The sequence below is a fragment of the Bubalus bubalis genome, chromosome 9 (assembly GCF_019923935.1).
Source record: "Bubalus bubalis isolate 160015118507 breed Murrah chromosome 9, NDDB_SH_1, whole genome shotgun sequence".
Lineage (NCBI taxonomy): Eukaryota > Metazoa > Chordata > Mammalia > Artiodactyla > Bovidae > Bubalus > Bubalus bubalis.
Window position 1 is genome coordinate 49,608,529 of NC_059165.1, and position 19,942 is coordinate 49,628,470.

The window sequence follows — 19,942 nt, forward strand, 5'->3', positions numbered from 1 at the left end:
GAACAAGCTGCACCATACACAAAACATTTCCCTCCTAGATCTTGCTTCGGGGAGCACAGCACTCTGCTCTCTGTACCATTAGCACCTGCTGATGAAGTGGACCCCCACCCACACCTTAAAAGCCACCCAAGGAGCAGGAGGAGATAACCTTAGAGTTTAGCAGGTGATATGGGGTGGCAGAGGGAAGTGAGGTTAGTGATGAAGATGGCGATGTCTTCATTTATTAAGTTCTTCCTAGTGCCAAGCACCGTTGAGCGCCTTACTGGCATCTTGAGTTAAGTCCTGACACCAGTCCAGTGTGGTAGTATTGGCCCTGCTGCTAGAAAAGGAGGCTCAGAGAGGTTACATAACTTGCCCAGAGTCACACAGCTTCTAAGAGGTGGAGCTGGTAAGCAGAGTCAGAGAGTCTGACTGCAGAGCCCATGTTCTCAGTCCTTCTGTGACCATCAGGGGTGTCTTGTTGGGGGCAGTGGCCAGAGGAACAAGTATGACCCTTCAATTTCTGAGAAAGAAATTGTAACTGTTGGAAATAGGACAGAATGTCAGAAGTTCATGAATCCAGCTACTCAAATGAAAACTAGGTTACAGATTTGTTTGTTCTGTGCCAGAGACAGCATAAGTCCATGAGCACAGACATGCCAGTCTCCCCACCAGGCAGTGATACTGTCACATAGGCCATAGCCTTTGAATCCTTGCCTCTCTTGGGCTCTAGGCTGAGTTTTTCCTCAGGGTGGCCTCCAACCACAGGAAGAGAGGTTTTGTGCATGAAAACAGCACTGAAATGAGGAATCCTGTCTCCTGTGCCCTGAGCCAAGATTTAGCCACCTCTTGGGGACTGAAGCCAACTTCAGGATCATCCCGCAGGTGGGGACTGGAATCCAGCCCATATCCCCCTGCTCACAGGGCCAGCCTTCAAAATCAGCACAAAAGCACCATCGGAGCTAGAGGAAGCTCTGGAGACACTCTCTCCCATTTTGTCCATTTCCCTGAGCCCTGAGGACCTTCTCTAAAAGAGGCTGAGGCTTCTGGCCAGAGGGAACCCTAGTCTTCTTGGAGCTCCTCCCAAATGGCTGTTGACCTGGTTCTAAAAGCCCTTTCTTGAGATGGTTCTGGATGCAGCTTGGCTTCTCAGAGATTCTCACAATCACACACACACACACACACACACAAAAGGAGTTAAAACCTCAAACACCTGAGCAGCGTAGAGGAGAAGGAATTTGCTCCTGAAGAATCCTTTTGGAGTAAAGGGTCTTTCTCAAAACTTTATCTTGGTACACTATTAAAGCAAGTTTATGGTAGCTAAATGATAAAACAAATAATTTTAAAGTATCTCCTAGAATCTCAGCATCTGGAGCTAACATTGATGATGTATACATCCATGTGGTATCTGATGTCTGTAGCTCCCTAAAACATATCAGGTCAGGTTTCCTACAAGCAGAGCCTGAGGCAAGGATTCAGATGTGTGTGGGAACATGAGGGCGTGCTCCCAGGGGAGACCTGTAAGGCTAGCGAGAAGTGGGATGGAGGAAGGGGAAAGGAACCAAGCGGAGATGTGGCTTCAGGTCAAGTCGAACTCTGACCTGATCCCAGGTGGAGAGGCAGTGGGGAGGCCTCTGGAACATAAACCATGTCTTAGAGCTGTCCCTCCTTTAAGGCAGACTGGCCCTTTGCATGGCCTCTGCCTCCCCACATTAGTTCATCATTGCCTGAAGGCTGTAGGTAACCTTGTGGGCAAGGTGGGCAGTTCCATCAGCAGTGGGCAGTTCTCCAGAGAAGGAGGAAACCTGCACATGGTTAGCCAACCCCCCAGCAGCTGCAGGATGGCTGTACCATCTTCCTACAGGAGGTCTGAGCAGGGCACCAAAATAGGGCTTTCAGATTCTGCACACACAAAATATAAGGTGCTCAGTTCAAAACACACATACGTTTCAAAAGTCTATTTTTGCTTTGAAGTGCACTTAAAAGTTGAAATAGATTGAAGGATGAAGGGATGGATAGAAATGTAGTAAGGCATATGTAAGAAATGGAGTAGGAAATGACAACCCACTTCAGTAACCTTGCTTGGGAAACCCCACAGACACAGGACCCTGGCAGGCTACAGTCCATGGAGTCACAGTGAATCAGACATGACTGAGAGACTGAGCATGCACACACATATGAGAAAACACTAATAACAGAATCTAGGTGGTCAATGGCACCCCACTCCAGGACTCTTGCCTGGAAAATCCCACGGACGGAGGAGCCTGGTAGGCTGCAGTCCATGGAGTCGTTAAGAGTCGGACACGACTGAGCGACTTCACTTTCACTTTCATGTATTGGAGAAGGAAATGGCAACCCACTCCAGTGTTCTTGCCTAGAGAATCCCAGGGACAGGGGAGCCTGGTGGGCTGCCATCTATGGGATCGCACAGAGTCAGACATGACTGAAGTGACTTAGCAGCAGCAGCAGCAACAAGTAGTATGTACGTAGGTATTCACTTGACTGTATTTTGAAATTTTTTATTATAAAATGTTGATTAAAAAATTAAAGCAGGATTAAATTATACATACTCAGGCTACTTAGTTTTTAGTTTTGCTTTAAAATAGTTTAAAAGCATCTTTCAGTCATTATTTATAAATATATACATTTAAGATTTTAAAAAACATTTTATTTACATTTGTATCCCTTCATCCTCCATCTCGGGTCCCCATCTGTGGAGGCACCCACTCTCCAAACTTTATGCGGAGAATACTTTGGCCACCTGATGTAAAGAGCTGAAGCATTGGAAAAGACCTTGATGCTGGGAAAGATTGAAGGCAGGAGGAGAAGGGGACGACAGAGGATGAGATGTTTGGATGGTATCACCAACTCGATGGACACAAGTTTGAGCAAACTCCGGGAGATAGTGAAGGGACAGAGAAGCCTGGCATGTTGCATTTCATGGGGTCACAAAGAGTTGGACACGACTGAGCAACTGAACAGCGACATGAGGGCCATATGCTTTAAGGGACTCAATATTGTATGTGGCAGAAATTCAGATGGCACTGGGGCTTACAGTGAAAAGTCTCACCCGCCCACAACTCCAGCTGTCCTAATTCCCTTCCCCAAGGCCACCTCAGTGCCCACATCGCTGGATCATTCCAGAGAGACGAACGCCATACCCAAGCTGAAATGTAGCCTCCTTTTTAGAAAGGACTGTGCATACTGCTTTGCTCTTTCACCAAACAACAAGATTTAGATATGATTCCGAACTAGTGAATAAAGAACTGCTGCATTATTTTAACATTTTCCATTGTGTGATGTACCATAACTCTGAGCCCACCCTCCCCCCTGCCCATGGACCTGTTTAGGTTGTGGTACAGGGAGGACATGAACTTGACCTGGGAGAACTTGCCCTTGGCTGGCAGGGTGCAGGCCCCCTAGAGTCAGCCCCAGGCCTTGGGCTCTCCCTTCTTTTTTTTTTTTGAAAGAAGCTTAGGGGGTAATTTTGGAAGCTCTGGGCTCCTGGGAGCTTTGCCTCTGTTCTTGGTAAATGAGGTATGAAAAGATGACAGTTTCTCAGCAGGCCAGAACTCTGGGATTGCTGTCATTCCCTCGTCCACAAGCTCTGTTATCTCTTCAAACCTGGAAGCAGAGGAGCGCCATTAGCGCAGGGCCAGCACTGAGTCAACATGGATTATGTGCCTCATGGAATTCTCACAACAAGCCTGCAGTTCCAGGAGTTTCATTCTCATTGTCCAAACAAGGAAAGTGAAGTCATGTCTGACTCTTTGTGACCCCATGGACTGTAGCCTACCAGGCTCCTCTGTCCATAGAATTTTCCAGGCCAGAGTACTGGAGTGGGTTGCCATTTCCTTCTCCAGGGGATCTTTCCAACCCAGGGATGGAACCTGGGTCTCCTGCATTGCAGGCAGACGCATTACCATTTGAGCCACCAGGGAAGCCCTCCAAGCAAGGAAAGAGGCTCAGAAAGGTATAGCAACTTGGTCAAAGATGCACAGTTAGCAAGTGGCAGAGATTTGAGTCACAGGCTGTTCCCATGACCCTGGCCTGCCCAGCAGGGAAACTGAAGGTTGGAGAGGGAAGGGGACTAAACTCTGACCAAAGCTGGGTTCTTTTGTCTTTATGCTCAGGCTTCTTTGGGTGATGCCTGAGGTCAGTGAAGGCTTCCCTGATAGCTAAGACAGTAAAGGATCCACCTGCTAATGCAGGAGATGTGGGTTCAATCCCTGGGTTGGGAAGATCCCCTGCAGTAGGAAATGGCAACCCACTCCAGTATTCTTGCCTGGAGAATCCCTTGGACAGAAGAACCTGGAAGGCTCTTCTGGGGTCCATGGGGTTGCAAAGAGTCAGATATGACTGAGTGACTACACAACAGAGGTGAGCCTTTGTTCATGCTTTGTCAAAGCACCTCGTAACTGGCTTGAGCTCAGTGACTTTCAGAGAAATTGGAATGTTGGCTATTTGAGGGGTGAGAGGGGCGTGAGTGGGGAGCCTTGAGTCCTGCATAACCAGCTACCTTGGCCCCTCCTGCAGTCCGGCTCCATGACAGCATCTCTGAGGAGGGACACCATTACCTGATCTTTGACCTGTAAGTTTGGCCTCACCCTGGGGTGTCCAGTGGGGATGGGGACAGCCCTGGCAGGGGTGACTCCACTGGGTCCCTTGGTTTGAAGTGTCCCCATAGCCCCCAGATTGGGCTGAATTCTCTCTTCTGATAGAGTTTCCCAAAACGTGGTAGGCCTGCCACCCAAGCAGTGCAGGCTGGTTTTCCTGACACACCAACAAACACTTTTAACTTTCATCATCATATATTTAGTTTTGCTTCTATTTGTGGCCAGTGATGCTGGTTTTCCATTTCTAGTGGTGCTATGAAGTTTCCTTTCAGAATAAATTTAAAGTTTTTAAAGCCAGGCAATTGAATGAAAAGCAATCACGAACTGAGAGGCCTCAGTGGTTCTTGGCCTCATCTGTAAAGAACAGCACTTGAGACAGTGGGGGAGGCTGTGCATGGCTGGGGCCGGGGAGTGGGCGGGGGGCAGTGGGCTATTGGAAATCTCTGTACCTTTGGCTCAATTTTGATGGGAACCTAAAGCTACTCTTTAAAAAAGTCTATTAAAAAACAACAACAACAAAAAGCTCCAGCCCTTGGATTTCCAAGAGCCTGATGAATCATAGCGACATGTTCTGAGTGTTCTACCCCCTGTCCTGACCTCAGCCTGGCTTTGGTGGAGGAGAAGGCTGAGGATGGAGGGGAGGTGGACTGGAAGTCAGGAAGGGAGTTATACCAGAGGGCATCCCCGTGGCCTCTGGGGCCCCTCCCTTTGGGGCTGAGCTTCTGAGGTCCCTGGGCCCCATCCTTAACTTTCTGGAGACTCTTCCAAAAGACGCGGCACCTGGGACCTTTGTGGGAGGGTGACTCTGTGCCTGTCTCCCCAGCGTCACCGGCGGGGAGCTGTTTGAAGACATCGTGGCCCGGGAGTATTACAGTGAGGCGGATGCCAGGTGAGTGAGAGGTGCAGCCTGGCTGCGGCGCCCGGGGGCAGGGCACTCCCTCCTGGGGCCTCCCAGGGGAGGCCCGCCCTCACCCCCCGCCCCTCCCTCTCTCTCCCCAGTCACTGCATCCAGCAGATCCTGGAGGCCGTGCTGCACTGCCACCAGATGGGGGTGGTGCATCGGGACCTGAAGGTCAGTGACCCTCCCCACCCCCGCCCCTAGTGGCCGGCTCACCAGGAGCCCGCTCATTTGCGCCCAGCCCCTCCCTCAACCTGCGGAGCCAGTGTCGTTATCATAGCCCCGTTAGCTTTCCTGAGTTGCGCTGTGTGGGAAAATTTTTCCCCACTCTTCAGATGAGGAAACTGAGCTCAGGGAAGCAGGGCATCTGCACTCGGGACCCAGGTCTCCCGACTCCCAGTCCCGGGCCAGGTGAGAGGCGGCTAGACTGGCAAGGCTGGCTCTGGGGGAGGTCCAGATTCCAGCGAGGCCACTTTCTAGCTGCAAGGCCTCAGCTTCATTATAGTGGGGGTTGCCATAGCAACCTCGGTACAGGGTCAGTGAGGATGTCAAAGGAGGACAGCACAGTTCCCGGAACGTAGAGGTGTTGTTAGTCTTGCTTCCGGTCTCTGGAAGGGAGTGATGGGTAGGAAAGCAGGCTTTGAGGCTTTCCGAGTCCTGCCTCTTCCCACTTGAGATGAGCAGGACTAAGCAGATGCAGGTGTAGGTTTGGCCCTGGCTGCACAGCCTGGCCCGGTCAGCACAGCTTTATGGTGCTCCTCTGCTGGGCCTCACAGCATCAGTGACTGGTAGCTGCCTAACATCATCTCCATTTTGCAGAGCAGGAAACAAAGGCCCAAAGAGTCCAAGGGGTTTTCTCGAGAACATGCAGTTCACTTGTGCCTGAGCTAGGACTGGAGCCCTGGCCTCCTGACCCCAGGTCCCCTGCCCTCACTGGGCTGGGGCTAAAAAGCCACTGACCGCACCTCCTGCTTCTGTAGCAGCCCCTTCTAGGTGACCCTGCTGAGTGTCCATCAACCGTCTGCTTTTTGACTTTTGGGGACTATGAGCTCACTTTTTATGAGGTAGCCCCTTGAACTGTTAGGAAATGTTCCTCCAGTCTTTCCCCATGCTGGGGGCTTCACCTGTGAACCCCAGTTCTACCCTTTGGGGTCACACAGAGGTCAAGCCCCCAGCACAGAGAAGCCCTGGAGGCTCGTGGGTGGCTTTGCAGTAGCTCCTGAGGCTTCTGCAGGCTGTTCTCCATTCCCCCTGATGGAATTCCCAAGCCTTCCTCGTCCTGGCCCCTCCCTGGCCCTCCTCCTGTCAGCCCAGACCCCTCTCTGGCAGGCAGTGCTCTGACCAGAACCCCTGCTCACCCTTGACGTTCACGAGCCATCTGTGGCTCCGCACCTGAGCCCAGGTGAGCTCCCCGTGTCTCAGTCTAGACCTGAAGGCAAGTGTGCATGCAGAGAGGGTCTCTGGCCAGATTGCAGGGCAGCTCTCCCCAGGGGCCTGTTCCCATTATAGCCACAGCCCCTGCCCGAGAGGAGGAACAGGGAGAGAAGCAGCACAAATTTAGGCCACTCTGGGTAGATTAATTAGTGGCGCATTCATCAAATCAGGGCAGAACAGCTACCAAGACCCAGGACATGCTGGGAACACAGTCCCCAGAGGACCAAAGAGGCCTTAACCAGGGGCAGATGGAGCTATACTTGTTTGCGTCCTGCCTAGCTTTGGGCAGTGAAAGGTCGGATGTGGAACCCCTCCTAAGTTCTAGTGGGAAAGCGGGTCAGAGGAAATCAGCTGTCTGCAGAGACTGGGAGCCCACACCCCCCATCTACAAACAAAAAGTATGAGTACTGATGCCTATCAAACACTTGTAGGACACTGGGAAATGCTTTACAGGGATTTAGTGCAATTAATCCATATGCCACCCCATGAAGTAGTCATTATTCCCACTTTTGGAGTAGAAACTGAGGCCAGAGAAGTGAAATGAATTTACCCAAGTTCCATAGCATAGAATGGCAGCACTGGGATCAGAAGCTAGGGCTTTCTAACTAGAAAGTCCCCATGCTAACTACCTCTCTGTCCTGAGAAGGATTTTCTGTCCTCAGACTCAGCAGAAGATGGTAGCCTTCATGCCTCCATAGGACAGGTGGCACGTAGGAGGCCCTGCAGCAATCAGTCTGGAGGGGCTCAGAGCACATCTCTAGCCAGACTGTGCCTCGATCTGGTTCTATCATCACCAGCTGTGTGACCTCGATCAAGTGACTTACCCTCTCTGAACCCCAGTTTCCTTATTTTCATACATACTTCAGTGCCTGCTATGTGCTGCCCACTGTTTTGGGTGCTAGTGATACATTGGTGGACAGAACTCATATTGCACAGAGGTGACAGATGCAGCCTACCAGGCTCCTCCATCCGTGGGATTTTCCAGACAGGAGTACTGGAGTGGGGTGCCATTGCCTTCTCCGAGATACATTGGTGGACAGAAACTCATATTGCACAGAGGTAACAGATAATGAATAAGCACATAGACAGATGGGAAAACACTTAGAAATTGTGATGAGATCTATGAAGGTAACAACAAGCTGCTAAGACAGAAGATACCTGGTAACTCCTCCTTTAGATAGAGTAGTCATGGAGGGCTTCTTGAAGGAGGTGACATGGTGAAAGCTGGATGATGAGAAGGAGCCACACCTGTGAAGCTCAGAGGGAGAGCAAATCACGCAAGGGGAGCAGGAAGTACAAAGGCCCTGAGGTGGAACGAGAGTGACTGTCTCTGAGGATGTAAGGAGGCCACTGGAGGAGAATGCTTACCCTAAAGGATTGTTGGGATGACAAATCGAATGATGTATGCAAAACCCTTAGCCCAGTGACTGGCGTATAGTAGAAGCACTGCCCCACTCCACCTCAGCCCCAGAACCAAACCCTGCTGGAAGCTGAAGGAGGGGTTAGCAGGCTGAAAAATGGTCTTCCGTTTGCAGCAGATGGAGGGCTGCAGTGGGGTAGTCCCGTCTCTGGAAAGTGCAGGGGTCCTGTGGTTGGGGCTGGAGGGAGGCAGGGACAGGGAGCCTCTGGATCGCTCAGCTGCTCCTCCTGAAAACCCAGATCTCTGGAGGTGAGATTCTGAATCTGCTCACTGTCCCCTGACTTCTTCCTCTCCCACGTTTCCTCTTCTCTCTGGTCCTGGGAAGCCGGAGAACCTGTTGCTGGCCTCCAAGCTCAAGGGCGCTGCGGTGAAGCTGGCAGACTTTGGCCTGGCCATAGAGGTAGAGGGCGAGCAGCAGGCATGGTTTGGTGAGTGGGGGAAGAGGGTGGCAGGGGTTTGGCAGCCAGCCTTGAGTTGACACATCGGCCTCTAGGAACTCTCTGCCCGAGCGGGGGCTGGTTGGAGGTGGCTATTGCTCCAGCCAGGGCTCAGGGAGCAGAGGGCTCCTTACCCAGACTCTGCATCAGTGGTTATCGCCCATCCTAGCTCCCTGGGGTCCAGGCCTGGGACTTGGTTGTCATTAAAACAGTACCTGACTTCTTCACAAGGGCATCCAACACTGTCGGCTGGGGGCTTCCGTGAGTTCCCCAGCAGCCTGGGTGCTAGATTATCATCTTGATTTTACTGATGAGGAACGGGGGCTAAGAAACTAAGAATAGGTCAAAGGAAATTAAAAGGGGTGGAGTCAACTGACCCAGCATGCTCTTGAGATTTTGGCGTAATTGAGTCCTTTCGGCTATCTGGGAATACTTTTTAGTGAGCAATGTTGATCAGTGGTTAGGAGCTTGAGCTCTCTGGGTTCATATCCTGACTGTGCTATTTACAAGGCGTATGACTTTGAGTGAGTCATTTCTCTGAGACTTCATTTCCTCGTCTGTAAAATGGGGATAATAAAAGTATGTTCCTTGGGACTGTGTGAAGATTAAATGAGATCAGGCATGGAAAGTTCTCAGTCTTGCTTAGCATGCTGCCGCTGCTGCTAAGTCGCTTCAGTCGTGTCCAACTCTGTGCGACCCCATAGACGGCAGCCCTCCAGGGTCCCCCATCCCTGGGATTCTCCAGGCAAGAACACTGGAGTGGGTTGCCATTTCCTTCTCCAATGCATGAAAGTGAAGAGTGAAAGTGAAGTTGCTCAGTCGTGTCCGACTCTTAGCGACCTCATGGACTGCAGCCTACCAGGCTCCTCCATCTATGGGATTTTCCAGGCAAGAGTACTGGAGTGGGGTGCCATTGCTTTCTCCCTTGCTTAGCATACATACTCCTTAATAGGAAATATTCTCACAGTAACTTACCAAAACATTTTGGGTGTCCATTTTTTTAAGTAGTTCTCCCAACAGTGCTGGGAGGTGTTTAGGATACAAATCCCTAATCCCTTGTTTCACAGATGAGGAAACTGAGGCCCCAAAGGAAAAGGGACCTACCTAAGGGACTTAGGACAAAGCCAGTGTTCGGGATAGGCCTCCTGCCACCCCAGGACCAGATCCTGGATGGAGCGGGGAGTGGGTGAGGGTTCAGCTCAATCTGGTGCTGACAGGCCAGGACCTTTCATCTCGAGGACCACCAGCACTTGACTGGTGGAGGCTTCTGGAAGGGTTCTGCCAGAAATCTGTGACTCTGAGGCAGGGCCCTGTGGGAAGGACCCTGGGATGGATCAGTGCCATGAGGCTCTCAAGGCAGGTGGTGACCGCGTACTCTGCCCTTGTCCACCCTGGTCTAGAGGTGTTGCTGTCTTACCAGGTCAGGGCTTCCAGCCCTTGGCTGGCTCTGGGGGCAGGGGGTGTTTTCCCCGTCTCCAGGGCAGCCTTATCCCTCTTCCAGCAGGATCTTGTTCCCAGTTACTTATGTGCCAACCTCTGTGTATGTGTCTGCCTGTCTGTGTGTCTGGGGAGCAGGGTTCGCAGGGACACCTGGATACCTCTCCCCAGAAGTGCTGCGGAAGGACCCGTATGGGAAGCCCGTGGACCTGTGGGCCTGCGGTGAGTCCATCTGAAGGCCCCTCCGTTCTCCTGGCTGCCTGCCCTCTGGTGCACTCTCTCTCATTTCCCATCACTCTCCTCCACGTGCCCTCTGTCCCTCCTATTCCTGGGGCTCAAGCTTCTCCTGGTCCTCTCCCCAGGGGTCATCCTGTACATCCTGCTGGTGGGGTACCCCCCATTCTGGGATGAGGACCAGCATCGCCTGTACCAGCAGATCAAAGCTGGCGCCTATGATGTGAGTGGTGCTCCTGTCTCCAGCCTCCTTGCCAGCCCCTGGGTCCCGTCCAGTGGAAGTCATGGCCCAGTGAGGCCGGAGACCCAAGGACGCCTCCCTCCTGCCCTCCTGCCACTCTCTAGCTATGGGGTGGGGGTGACCAGCAGGTGGAGCCTGAGGGCTGACTGGGGCCAGACGATGAACTGGCCATGCTAGTGATTGGAGCATCTAAGTGATGGGGATTTAGTTCATGGGGCCCCAGGAGGCAGAATCAGCACAAAAGTAGGGTGAGATATAGAGGGGGCAGGCCCCAGAAGCCAGATTATCTCTCCATAGTTATACACACACAATTATATATTGTATGTATATAGATAGACAGTAATAATAGCTGACACACATAGCAGTCTTCTAAATGCTTTCTATTATTATAATCTTTATACCAATCATGACATAGGTACTGTTAATACTGCTTTTTTACAGATAGGGAAGCTGAGGCACAGAGAAATTAAATAGCTGGCCAGACCACATAGCTAAGAAATGGTAGAGCTGGCTTTAGTGAACCCAGGCAGTCTGGCTTTAGTGTCCATGCTTCTGCCTACCAAGTATACTGCTTTTCTGCACAGCTGATACCTATTGAGCCATGTGCCGTGCATTTTATATCATATTTAATCCTTACAACATCTCTAGGGATAGCTTGAGGGGTCACATGTCCAAGGTGACTTGTCCAAGGTCACACAGCCCAGGAGGCAGAGCTGGGACTTGAACCCAACCTTCCGATTCTGAAGTCTGGGCTGTCACCACTGGCCTGCTGCTCTCCAGATAAGGCAGGGCCTCAGAAGAGCAGAGGGAGGCCTCCTTTCCCCCCGCCATTGCCCTGATTTGTCCCGGGGTCAGGGGACCTTGCCCCAACTCCTGGTTGTGGATGCCCGAATGGACGGGCAGTAGGACCCCTGCCTGCTCCCCTGCCAGTCAGGGGCTGGGGGATCGCAGGGGTGGCCTGGGGTAGGCTGGGCAAACTTGGCCCCTCTGCCCCTTCCAGTTCCCGTCACCAGAATGGGACACCGTTACCCCGGAAGCCAAGGATCTGATCAATAAGATGCTGACCATCAACCCATCCAAACGCATCACGGCCGCTGAGGCCCTCAAACACCCCTGGATCTCGGTGAGCCTTCCTCAGCAAAGCCCCTCCTGAGGATCCCTCCAGACCTCAGGATCAAGACCCTTACAGTGTCCTGGACCTGCCTGCTGCCCCTCAGACCCATGCTGGGCCTGAGGGGGCTTAGTTCAAGAGACCGACCTTGCTGTGGTTCTCAGGTGGAGAGTGGCAGTGGGAGGCATTCTGAGTTGGCACCATGACTGGTGGGGGGAGCTATTAAATAGGCTTCAAATATCTCGTGCCAAGATGTTTATACCATCCCCTAGAACAGAGAACTGTTCTTCACAAGATACCCACCCCATCCACAGGATATTCTGGGAGTGGGGGGACCTCGGGTGGGCCTGCCTTCCACTCACAGACCTCTCCCCTACTTCCTCCAGCACCGGTCCACCGTGGCCTCCTGCATGCATAGACAGGAGACCGTGGACTGCCTGAAGAAGTTCAACGCCAGGAGAAAACTGAAGGTAACAGCAGGTCCTCATCCTCCATGCCCCACAAACAAGCGAATAGGTTGGCCTGTGTCTGCACAGAGGCCAAGAGACCCGCTCACTAGTTCTCTCCTTCACTGAGTCAACGTGGGTTATTAACCACTGGCTGTCTGAGCTGGGCAGTGAGTGGTGGTGAGGACAGACAAGTGACCAGGACAGGACGGGGCAGTGGTGAGTGCTTCCCTGAGGCTGTGGGGGTCCACAGAGGGGCCAGAGAGGGGAACAGATCTGCATGGACTAGGGAAGGATCCCAGAAGCCTTTCTGGGCAAGTGGCATTTGATCTGAGATCCCGAAGGATAAGCAGGTATTAACAGTGTAAAGTCAGATGGGGCAGGTGTTCTAGACACGGAGAATAGCCTGTGCAGAAGTCTGGAAGCATGAGCTTGACCCCTTAGGGGGACAGCAAGTGTTTCAGTAGGGCAGGGAGATTTTTCCAGGAATGATATGCGACCATGGTAGGGGTGAGAGACCCCAGCTGCCAACTGCTGGAAAGGAATGGCCAAGGGACTTGGCAGGGGCTGTGCCCTGAGGAAGTCATAGTGTGGCCTAGGTGAGCCCTGAGCTGTTGGCCTCTCAGCAGGTCTGTGTGTTCTCAAGGCTGTGACAGGTCCTGTCCTAGACCTTGCTGGGGGCCCTGTGAGCAGGTAGGAAGGATGACCAAGGGGCCCCCAGCTGGTTGGAACAGAGAAGCCATCAGCATGCTGAGTGACAGATGCTGAGGCCCTGGCTCCTTCAGAACTTTCTCACCAGCTTGCCCCAGGCCTGGTGTAGTGGCTCAGGACAGGGACATGGGCCAAGGGGGTGGTGGTGAGCATGATGCCAGGGGAACTGAGTCTCACTCCCAACCCTCAGTGGGAGCTGTCATAGATGTAGTCTCAAAATGTCAGAATCAGGGAGTCTTAAAATCATGGACCGTTGGACTCAGAGAATCTGAATTGGCCATTGGTCTCCAGCCCCCTTATTGATAGAGGAGGGTTTTTCCCCATTAATCCTCTAAGGTTCTGAGCCCAAGAACTACAGAGAGGGGGATGAGCCAGCACTAGAGGGAGGAGCTTTGTGTCCAGGCAGAAGATGGAGACAGAGAGAGCTGAGGGGTGCAGAGTCTGGTGTCCTTGCCCCAGCAGGAAACTTCCTTGGCCTTTAGGAACCCCCACTGACAGGTGTCCCCGAGCACATCCACCAGCTCTGGCCAGGCCGGTGGGATCTATTAATATCTGCTCCTTGGATGGCCCTATCCCCTGAGCAGTGCCAGCTAAGGCCTAGCTCACCTCTGCCTCACCCTTCTCCCGGGAGGCGGGGATGGTCTCGGGGCTGGGGGGGTGGGAGAAATGGAGGGCAAGGAGCTTCAGAAGGTTTTTGTGTCTGAATGGAGCTCCTTCCTCTCCTTCCCCACCCCTCCCATCTCTGCCTCCTCTCCCCTCACCTATGGCCTCCTCTCCCCAAACCGCCTTCTCTTCTCTGTTGCAGGGAGCCATCCTCACCACTATGCTGGCCACCAGGAACTTCTCTGGTAGGTGGTAGGACCTCGGATTCATCTTCACATACATCCTGCAGGAGGTGGGGGCATTGTTGGATGGGGTATCTGAGTGTGCTCAGGCCAGAAGGCCTGGGGAGATGGGGGCTGTAGAGGATTCAGTGATTAGGGCTTAGCTCACCTGATACCACCTGCAGAAGTGATAAAGGTCAAAGGTTATCAAGCCAAGGGCCCACAAGGAAGGGTTAGAAGTTAACCCTTACCTCCCCTACCTCACAGCGGTGCTGGGTTCTCAGGCTGGGCCAGCTGTGGGGAGGCTCCCCATATGTCAGGGTCCAGATGTGGGAGGGACTGAGCCAGGCCCAGGGAGAGCGGCATTTCTGTTCCCCACAGTTACCAAGCAGTTCCCATGCTTTCACTCTTGTGGCCTTTGTGACAAGGCATTGCCACCCCTGTTTTCTGAATGAGGAAGCAGAGGCTCAGGGAGGTCAACTCTGACACACCCCAGGTCATGCTGCTAAAGGGAACTTTCAGGGCAGGTGTGACCAGTTCAGAGCACGTGCCCTTACTAGGCTGAGTCACCAAGGAGTCCAGGGTAGGAGCCTTTGGCCTTGGTCAAAGCCAGGCTGGTTAAGGCAGGGAAGGCCCAGTGACCTGCGGCATGTGGCCCTGAAGAGAGAAGGGGAAGGGATTAGCATCAGGGCTTAGCAAGAAGCTCCCCTTGGCATGCTGGAGAGTGCCGTGGCCAGCGCCCGCCAGAGGCGTCTCCCTGGGGAGCCCAGGATGGCTGACGGGGCAGCTGAGCCGATATAGCAAAGCTCACCCGAGGGGCCCTCTGGCTGGGGCTGGTGCCGGGACCGGCCAGGGAGGGCTGCTGTGGACAGGTGGCTAGCCCTACCATGAGGGCTCGGATCTGGGGAGCTGCAGGCCTGGCTTCTCTAAGAGGGCCCACCTGCCCATTTAACCAGCTGGCAGAATAAGACCCAGGCCCGGGAAGGCCCTGGAACTTCAGATTTGGGCTTTCCCCACCACACAGAGCTGCCTTCCCACGTGCTCCCCAGACAGGGATCCTGCAGTTCCTTAAACTGAAAGATGAGCCACCCAGGCAGTCAGAGTCTTTTTTTAACAACTGAAGGGCCCCTCAGGCACTCTAGTCCAGAGCTCACAAAATGGAGTGCATAAGTTATTCCCTCTCTCTCCATGTGCTTGGGGGGCCAGTGGTGTTTTAAAAATTTTTTTTGGTGGGGGGCAGTGGGCAAGAGTTTCCAGCATTTTCATTTCATAGAAAATCTCCTGAAAATTAGAATATGTGGCCTCTGGAGACCCCCGGTCCTGTCATAGTGGGCTGGAGTGAGAGGGGGGCCCCTTGGAGGCATGAGGGGCAAGTCCTCCCCTTGCTTGCTGTGTATCCTGGTCCAGCCCACAGAGTACATGGATGATGGAACAGCTATTCCTCTCGGCTTTGGGATCCAGAGGTACCCCGCCCCCCACTTGCTTTGCAAGGTGGAAACTTGGCAAGAGGGGAAAAATGCACAAGAGCCTGAGAGGGGTCATCGGTGGGAATGTGAGGATGACTGGCGGGCTGCACCAGCTGTGAGTTCCATCCTTCCAAACCTCTGGGGCATCATGTTCAGTACTGCCTCTCCTCCCCAGCTTGCTCTCATCCGGTGAAGGATTTAGCATGGCTACTGTTTACTGAGCATCTATTGCATACGTGCCAAGTACTGTGTCTCATTTAACTTAAAGCCATTTGTTTGAGATCTGAAGCTGCCAGAAGTCAGGCTGTGCAGGGCTGGGCGTTCATGCCTTGTCCTGACTGGTGCCCTCTCCAAGGGCTCTGGCCAGCAGGTGAGAAGGAAGGAAATGGGCCTTCTTGGGAGTTGTTGCTCTGCTTTTCCTGACCACCAGGGAGATGGCCAGCCCCAGCCCAGAGCTCTAGAGTTTGAGGATGGGAAGGCCTCTTCAGGGAATGGGTGCTCTGGCTGGGGTGGGCACCAAAGGGGCAGGGAGTCGGGCGGGGGGGCATCTGCTTCTTATCACCAGCAAAATGCAGCTCGCAGCTGTCCAGAGTGAGTAGGCAGGGCTGACACATGACCTCCGCAGCAGCATGGGGCTAAAATTAGAGCCGGCCGGGGCGGGGAGGGAGCGTCCAGCCCTGGGCTGGGGAGCCGGGCCTCCGGGTTGGCCACCACCAGCACGAGTGCTGACCGCGATCTGGAGGGAATCCCCAGACTGAAAGCGCTCCCACGGTCTGGGGCACAGTGGGCACCTCCTCAACCCATGGAGCCAGAGGGTCACGCCTGACACTGCTGAGAACCGGGGGGAGCCCAGGCCCACCCCTACGCGGTGGGCTACCGGCAGTCCCTGGGCCACCCCACAAGGAAGAAGAGCAAGAGGAGGAGGTCTCCTCACATAGCTGCTGCGGCTCCGTGTCCTCCGTGGCCCGTGGATGTTGCTCTTCCTCGCGCTGTGGGCCCTGGTGCCCTGCCTGGTGTTGATAACCCTCTACTTTTTCTCCTCTGCAGGCGGGAAGAGTGGAGGAAACAAGAAGAACGATGGTGTGAAGGTAAGCCCCAGCCAGCTCAGCAGGGCCTGCCTCTGGCTTGCAGGGCCCAGCTTGCAGGGCTGGGGTGAGAGCCAGGCTTGCCAATGGGGTTCTGGGCAGATGCGCTCACCCATGCAGCCTGGGGTCCCCAGACCCAGAGACCTGGGCTTCGGTGCCCACCCTTCCACCAGCATGGATGGGGGCAGGTGGGGGAAGGGAGGGTTGAAAGAGTGTGGGAGAGGCAGGTGGCTTGGGGTTGGGGTGGGCATAAGGGTAAATTAAAGGAGATTTCTGTGATTCTGGAAGACTGGTGAGTGAGAGGGCACAAAGAAGGGACAGAGATGTCATGAGGGGTGACCTCCTCCTTCCCAAGTGTGGGCTGGCTGGAATGGGCCCCTGACCCAATGCATGCCCCAGTCCAACCTACAAAGCCTGCAGGGGATGGACAGCCAGTCCTCTCGGCTTTGACATCCAGAGGTACCCACCCCCATTAAGGCCTGCCGGTTCAGAGCTAAGAATCCCCTCCTCCCATCCCCCCACCCCACCCCACCCCCAACCCAGGCCTGCCCCATCCCCACCCCTGATGCCCGTCCCCACCCCTGATGCCCGAGCTGCTTCCCTCCACACCCTGCTGACCCATCCCTCCCTCCTTTCTCTTCTCCCTCTGCTCTCTGGGGCCTGTTTCCCTGCTCTCTGCAGCTCCCTCCTCCCCTGCCACTGGCTCGCCTTGTGGGTTCTCCTCTCTTGAGACCCTGCCTTTTTCTGGGCTCAGAGCCCTGCCTGGCCAAGGGCCCCAGGGCTGGTCTATGCCCAGAACACTGGAAGGTGTGGGATGCTGTCCAAACACAGCCACCCAGGTGGTCTGGTGGCTTCATGGCTTGGTTCATAGTGGCATGTAGAGTCTCAGGCCCCTGGCTTTGATCTGCCAGGGGTTGCATGGAGGGGACTAGGCTGTTTGCCTGAAGCCAGGATATGGGCCTTCTCTCTGCTCTTAGCCCTCTGAAGGCTTTAGTCTCCCCATAAGTACAGTGGGGAAGCTGGGCGATGTGAACTCCATGATTTCCAAGATTTCAGCTTTAAAAACAAACAAAACATCATTTTCTCTTCTCATCTTGGGTGCTTGAGGAATATGTAATTATTTGGTTATCAGTCAAAGCCCATGATTTTCAAATGGAACTCCTTGGAGCCCAAAGCTTCTTGGGAGGCACCTCTGGCAGCATCTGGGGAGGAACTGAAAAGTGGGAGACTGAGCAGAGAGGGCTGGGCCTTTCTCACCTACTTCAGCCAGAACAGCTCCATGGACCAGCCATCACAGTGGTTGAGAGAGCCTGGGTGAGCTTATGGCCCATTATTTGAATTTCTTGAGTCTGTCTTTCTTTGTTCAAGCAACGGGTAGAAAGGGTCTCCCACCTCCCAGAGCTGTTTGTGAGGATGTACTAAGATACTGTGTTTTGAGGACTTCGCATAGCCTTGGCGTGTGAGACCCACTCATGAGAGGCTAGTCAATGGTATTATCTTTTCTGCTCTATGTGTTGGACTTTTGGGTAAGATTTTTTTCTGAAGTTTGCTCAAAAAAATATTTGGAAACCACAGATCTAAAGCCAGCCTAATTTACAAAGTTGACACGCATCCGTCCCAGATGCTGTAATGGAATCCAGGATTGAGTTTTGGCTTACTTGCTGCGGTTACCCACGAGTCACCTCCTCCCCTCCCAATTTGAAAGGGTGATGGAGGGCTGTGCAGTGTAGGTGGGGGGCAGGCATGGTGCAGCTGGGGCTCAATCTGGCCCTCGTGTGTAGACACTAGGGGTGCTGGGTGCCATGGGAAAAATCCTATTTGGGGGATGTGAGGCAGAGGCCACAGGTGATGGTGGGCTGAGGCCCACATAGGAGGAGGGGGAGGAGGGGCCCAGACAGGGCTGCCGAGGTCTGCTTGGTACTCGGGTATGACTGTGGCAAAGTCTTGGTCAGGGCCTCCCTCAGGCCAGGTCGTGGAACGCAGCTCTAGTCTGGCTCTCTCCGGTCGTGGCCAGGAGGCGGAGGCTGTCTGAGGGCAAGGACGTCCTATAGCATGGCAGGGCTCTGGCTGGCCACTGCAGGACCTTCCAGTGGGCACCGCTGAAGAGCATGCCTCTGCTCCCTGTAGTGCAGGACAGACTCCGGGTGACTCTTCAGGGTGGCCTGGGCGTGGAAGAAGAGACACACAAGGGTTGTTCCTGGCCCGAACCTTTCTCTGCAGCTCAGCCTCCTCCCCCTGCTTGGGATGAAGGAGGGGGAATGTCTAGCAGGAAGATGAGAATGACCCAAGGGGCTTGGCCCAGGATCTGGCTTACAAGATGTTGTTCTGGGAGGTCCATTCATGTTTTTACTCTGACTGAAACCGGACCTCGAGTCAAGAAGCCAGGGTTTTGAGCCTGGGCCCCACTGTTCCCTCCCTTGGGGCTCTGGGTCATCAGTTCCGTCATCTGTGCAAAAGGAGAAGAGCTGTTTTCGGGGAGCTGGTGAGGGTCTCCCACCGGGGCGGGCCTGGTGGAGTCACACCACGATGCTCTCTGGCAACCAACACGTGCTCAGCCAAAGTGGGAAACACACATTCCTCTTCCAACTTAGTCCCTAGAGACAAACCACTGATTTCACCCAGAGCTTAGTTGAAGAAGCACTGATTGGTTCCAACGCTGGAGGAAAAACTCGGTTCAAGATGTAACACAATACAGTACTTGATAGGCTTTTAAGGGCTTTTCAAGGCTAATTTTGACCATCGTCCGTTTCTACCATCCTTGCCAACCTTGGAACCATCTTCTCCGTGTGGTTCTAAGAGATGTGACTCTACTTCTGAGGACAGCCCACCTTTGAAATGAAACTAACATGCTGGTTGGTGAGGGATTATTGCTAGTATCATCATCATCTTTGCGATTCAGGAAAATCGAGTCTTTCCATTACCAAGAAGCAATGCCCCCCCGTCCCAGCCACTACTAGGCCACTACTTCCACGAAGAGGGGCCGCCGCTCCACCCCTCAACCCCACTCACTGCCCCTGTTGGTGTCCCATTGTGCGTCATGACCCCACCCCTCCATGTCCCATCCTGTAACTGTACGTCCGAATCTGGCACAGTCTCTGCTCTGTGTTCCCCCCTCGTGTCCTGCCTGGAACCTCCTGACCCCTACGCCACTCTCCGGTTTCTGCTGACAGCCGAGCTGTGTGGGCCTGTCCCGTCCAACACGCACTGTGCCTGGCCCGGCTCCAGCCAGGAGTGAAGCCGACACTAGGAGGAAAGGAGAGGGGAGGAGATGAGAAGGGAGGGCAGGAAGGACTGGCTGCTGGCTGCGGAAGTCACACCGCCCGGGCCAGCTGGGGCAGAGGCAGGGCTGTGAGCACCAACACTGGGAAAGCCCAGTGAGCCACCCTGGTCACCTCTGCAGAGGCCCTGGGTGGAGAGGAAAGGGTCTCAGGCTCCTGGATCTTGGAGTCAGAAAGCCCAGAAGTAGACCCGAGGACCCTCAGAGAATACCCAGTGCCTCCCCCGGCAAAGGCCTACCCGGAGGGCATCTCAAGTCTCCCCGCTGATCCCCACACAGAGCAGCTCAGGGAACAGCCTCCTGGCCTCTCAGATGTAAGTGCTTCC

General features: G+C 53.9%; 1 protein-coding gene across 3 annotated transcripts in view; it reads left to right on the top strand.

The window, feature by feature from the left end:
* CAMK2A (calcium/calmodulin dependent protein kinase II alpha) overlaps positions 1-19,942 on the top strand; it is a 64,675-nt gene that overhangs the window by 25,924 nt on the left and 18,809 nt on the right. For all 3 annotated transcript variants that reach the window (XM_025292422.3, XM_025292420.3, XM_025292421.3), the window contains exons 4-13: positions 4,516-4,570; positions 5,419-5,484; positions 5,595-5,667; positions 8,673-8,775; positions 10,360-10,443; positions 10,584-10,678; positions 11,697-11,819; positions 12,194-12,277; positions 13,770-13,812; positions 16,302-16,342. In XM_025292422.3, coding sequence (XP_025148207.2) covers positions 4,516-4,570; positions 5,419-5,484; positions 5,595-5,667; positions 8,673-8,775; positions 10,360-10,443; positions 10,584-10,678; positions 11,697-11,819; positions 12,194-12,277; positions 13,770-13,812; positions 16,302-16,342 — 767 coding nt within the window. The remainder of the gene's footprint in view (positions 1-4,515; positions 4,571-5,418; positions 5,485-5,594; positions 5,668-8,672; positions 8,776-10,359; positions 10,444-10,583; positions 10,679-11,696; positions 11,820-12,193; positions 12,278-13,769; positions 13,813-16,301; positions 16,343-19,942) is intronic.